Source organism: Eucalyptus grandis, chromosome 10 (assembly GCF_016545825.1).
Source record: "Eucalyptus grandis isolate ANBG69807.140 chromosome 10, ASM1654582v1, whole genome shotgun sequence".
In the NCBI taxonomy this organism is placed as follows: domain Eukaryota; kingdom Viridiplantae; phylum Streptophyta; class Magnoliopsida; order Myrtales; family Myrtaceae; genus Eucalyptus; species Eucalyptus grandis.
In genome coordinates this window covers 26,358,918-26,363,558 of record NC_052621.1, presented here as the reverse complement: position 1 = coordinate 26,363,558, position 4,641 = coordinate 26,358,918, and the positions used below count along the sequence as shown (strand labels likewise).

Sequence of the window (4,641 nt, the reverse complement as noted above, 5' to 3'; positions counted from 1 at the left end):
TAATCATAAAAACAACCATCAATGGCAAAACGTAATATTCTTGAGAAAACAAGGGCAAATCGGTAAAAGCATATGTAGGCACGTGCGTTGCACGCGCTGGCGGTTGCTGCGCGCGTGCGTTGCACGCGCCGACGACGCCGAACACTCTGGCCACGCGTGGTGGCGCGTCCGGTCGCCTCCAACGGCAAGCCACCAGTTGATTTTCTTGTATCGACGAGACCTACAACCCTACGCTATAGAAACGAACTTCGATTTATAGAAAATCATATATGGGGTAAACAGTACGTGGTGTCAGGATTTTCTATCCCTAATCGACTGACAACGGCGTTTCACGAAAAAATTCAATCAAAAAGCAATTTATAAACATGAAAAGTGATTGGGAAACATGAACAATGCTCTGATACGAAAAAACTCAATCAAACCCCAATAACAAACGCGGAAAAACAAGCCCAGCATGCACATGTATCACCGATCAAAAGTACATTACGGAGTTGAACGTACCTTATCTTTCACAAATTAAATCACTTATGTCGCAATTTGGAGAGGAATCCCAATCCTGTTCTTCGAGGAGAGTACTTGTTCTTTTTTAGGAGAAAACAAAGAGAGCGTTAATTGAGAGAACGTAAAATCTCTCTATCTGTAAACGTCACTTTCAAAATCACGTAACCTCCCATAATCTTAACCGCTCGATATAATAACCTCCTGCATGGGCCATTAACTTACAGGCCGAGTTTTTGGGCCCAACATGGGTGGACGGGCCTACTTGAACCCATCAACACATAGAAAAAACCCATCAAAACATATCACCAGATCAAGAGCCTGGATCATCAACAGATCATAAGACAAACTTTGAAGCAGGTGCTAAGAGTGGCTTTTGTTGGCCCGAGATCTCGTCACGACAAGAAATTCGAAAATCTTTGCAAAACGTAAAGGATATTCTGAAGAGACCGCCCTCACGATTTTCGTTGTTTCATTAGCTAGGTTAGCATGTAGGTTGGAAGATGAATGTTGGCTTTTGATTCTGATTCTGATGCTATTGGTAATGCTAACTCCTCCTCCTATATTAGGGGCAAATCAAATCTACCAGTTTGACATTAATCGCAACTTCGTGCTCAAGAGTCATCATATTCCTACCTCGGTAATATTACTTCTATACATCAGCAAGAGATAGGCCTCGAGTACATTCGACAACTCTTTTTGCAATGCTCATCATTACAACTGTTGAAATTTAATCAAATAGACTCAGAGAAGAAAACACACGAGAATTGTTGCTATAACTCTTGTTACTTTATTCATCAAAACATCCAAATCACTTAGCAAGAAAATAGCTATAGAACAACAACAACAACAAAGACCCACTGACATACCCCACCGACCAAACATGTGGAGAAACTAACTCCTACAAAAAAGCCACTTCCTATTGACTAGGACTCCACTATTACATTATTGAAGACACGTAAAAACTGTAAGTTAACTACTTCAACAACAACTAGTAACCATTCCTCGACCATCAGTCAAATCATCACCGGGATGAAAACGAAACATGTAAAAACTCCTATGCTGATTCAAGCTTCCTCTCTAGACTTGTGAATACTGAATAGACAGGTACTCATCTCCGGGACTGAGAGAAGACAGTTCGCCCTCATCTGTGAATGACTTCGTCGGTAAAGCCTTCCTCAGGTCACTCGAGGCACGCCACTCGTCAATGCTCGCCAATTGGTCGGAGTTCAGACATGGAAGCTCCTCTGGCTTAGGATTTTCATCACTTCTGCCGTTCTTCCGAGAAGAATAGCAGCGGACCACGCGCTCTCTGTCCGGCCCTCAATGCCACTGCGAGAGCACTCTGTGAATATGACATGTTCTAAGTTGGTGAGGCAGGCCGCAATAATATCGGAGATCATCCTGATAGCTTCTCGAAGATTCTGTTGCTCATATCACAGTCGCTGCTCTTGCAATCGAGCAGCAGGGTCTCGCTTATACGGTACATGGAATGAGCGGCCCGTACTTTGACGGGCCACGCCGAAGTGGATACCATTAAATGTCCATCGGTTGATCCGGCTTTGAATTTGACGAAAACATCCTTTGCGGCGCACGAAAGCCCTTCGAGCACATCCTTTGTGGTGTTTCTTTGGAGGGAAATTTTGCGGAGATCTACATCGAGCCATTTGTGGTAGTAATCGACTCCCATGAACACAATGCTCGCCGCCTTTCGGGCATTCATCAATTCTTGTTTTGCGCACAGCCTTTCTTCTACTAAGTTGACATACATCAGGCCCTCGCGAGCACCACGCAGCAATCGTTTTCTAGCAGATGCGTCAATGTTTGGAATGGTGACCGCTATGCTCGTTAAGGTGGCGATCGGCAGCGCCCAATTGTTCGGTGGTTCTGCATAATCCAGGAGAGGAACTGCATCGCTGTCGAAATCCATGACACCTGTGAACCCGCAAGAGGGCGTCTCTTCCAAAAGTTGCACGAGATGTATGGGCTGATTGTTCTTCCCCATCTTGATCCAACGCTCGGTGGTGTCGCAGTGGTTCCGCATCATGACGTTCACCAATTCTTCCTCGCCCTCGAGATGCAAAATATATCGGCTGAAGTCCGGCATTGAGGCCGAGCCTTCTAGGGGCGAACTCGAGTGCAAGTCCTTGTCTGAATCGCTGATGTTCAGTTTGAACTTCTTCCTCAGATCGGAGCACAAATCACATAACAACAAGATCGGGCTCATGAACAGAACGGAGATCAGCCTCACGGCCTTGCTTCCCAACACGATCCCGACTTGTATTCCGATGAGCATATCCAAAACCACGTTCTTCGAGTCGTGGATGAGTTTACGACACCGCTGGCTCCGGACCTGTAAATTGAACGGACGCTCCTTAATCTCTATGAATTGCTGTATCCAATACTTTTCGGGCTTGAATTCATCCTTGTAGCTCTTGTTCCCCCGCCTCTGCCATTTCAATCTGATCGTGAGGAACCATCGGAATGCCGGCGCGATTGTGCCGACCCCGACTGCAATAGTCTGCGTGATGAGAATCGCCGTGCTCGACCACTTATAGTCCGACTCCGAGTCCGACGGGCCATAGCAGGATACGAACTCGAACATCCAGGGCTGCAGGTAAGCCTGGACCATCGCCTGCGCCAGGGTCAGTGCGCTCAGGAGGCAGAGCGCCCCGGAAGCAGTGCACGTCACGGACCGCGCCACGACGAATTGCGGGTTGCAGGAATGGGCCATCATCCCATACTTCAACAGGTGCTCCTTGAGCTTGTCGAAGACGTTGTCGCAGCTCCGGCTCAAGCTCTCCTTCAGAGTCAGCTCGTGCCTCTTGCAATACTTCATCTCCAAGTAGCACTTGCTCGTCGGGACCATCGCGGCCGAGAAGCTCAGGGTCACCAGCAACAGCAGCATCAGGGATATCACGAAGGCATGTCCCAGCCTGAAGTCGAAGATCACTCCGGTGCCCAACTGTATACAGATGTTCACAAAAGATGTGATGACGAGAATCGCCAGAGCCATCATGTTGGACAGGAGCTCCTTGTTCTCCATCGACCCGAGAGAAGGCATCGAATTGCCCATCACGGTGCAGATCAGGACCGAGCTGGTAAGCTTGGCGAGCTGCTCCTCCCGGTGCGGCATCGGCGTGTTGAGGTCGACGGAGAGCTTGACCGCAATGGCGATGACGCTCAGCAACATGGCGTTGAGGGCGAAGTAGCGGCTTGGGAACCAGAGCTGCCGGTAGCGGAAGCCAGCGGCGGCGTCCGCAGCCATCGCAATGGCGCAGGCCAGGGAAGCCGCCGCTATGTAGACGCCGATCCAGGGCATGGGCTTGCTGAACTCGGCCTGGTCGAGGCTTCCATCGACGCCGCAACCGGGCATGATGGCCCTCTCTGTTTCTCGGTACCGATTCCCCCGTTTTCTTCGAAGCTCTGCGACTGCGGGGGTTCCGTGTTTTGCTGGGGAAGGCTTTAGATTGGAAAGCGCGTGGCAACGGTCAAGTGAGTTCCATTTTTTTCCAGGCCCATTAACTACGTCTACTTGCTGTGGGACCTTTGCAACTCCAATTTTCTGGCCATTGAAATTGTGAAAAAGACGCAAATAATCCCTGAATATTTGTCAAATATATGACGTGGTCCTTGAACTTTTAAACTATTTAATATGATCCTTGAATTTTAGTCTAATACATAATGTGTCCTCCGAATTTTTAATGTGTTCAATGTAGTCCTAGAACTTTTAGTTATGTTCAATTTAATTCTTGGATTATATGAAAATGTTCAATATTTTCCTTAGATTTTTAATACGTGTTCAAGTTAGTCTATAGACCAAATGAAAATGATCAATATTGTCCTTGATTTTGAATCAATGAAAAGACTATATTGATCATTTTCATATAGTTCATAAATTAAATTAAATATATACTAAAGGTTTTGAGATTTCATTGAATAATTTAAAAGTTTGGAATTTATGTTGAATATTAGGTTAACATTCGAATTTTGTTCATTGGCTCTGTAGCTAAACGGCAGCCAATCTTTTTAGGAGAAGTTTCAGATATTGCGGAGAGGAGGGGGCCTGTGATATCACGTCTGACATCCACAATTTCTTGTGGGGATTTTCTTCTTTTTGTCCGAATAAATTAGAGGGTGGGT

The 4,641-nt window shown here is 46.6% G+C and overlaps 1 protein-coding gene across 1 annotated transcript; it reads right to left on the bottom strand.

Annotated features, from left to right (window-relative positions):
• Positions 1–1,897: 1,897 nt before the first annotated feature.
• On the bottom strand, positions 1,898–3,874 carry LOC104429669. Its single transcript, XM_010042510.2, has one exon. The coding sequence runs from the start codon at positions 3,872–3,874 to the stop codon at positions 1,898–1,900; it is 1,977 nt and encodes a 658-aa protein (XP_010040812.2).
• Between the last annotated feature and the right edge of the window lie 767 nt (positions 3,875–4,641).

What these genes read in the sequence shown, in the direction of transcription:
- LOC104429669 (XM_010042510.2), bottom strand. Translation starts at nt 3,874, where the DNA reads ATGCCCGGTTGCGGCGTCGATGGAAGCCTCGACCAGGCCGAGTTCAGC.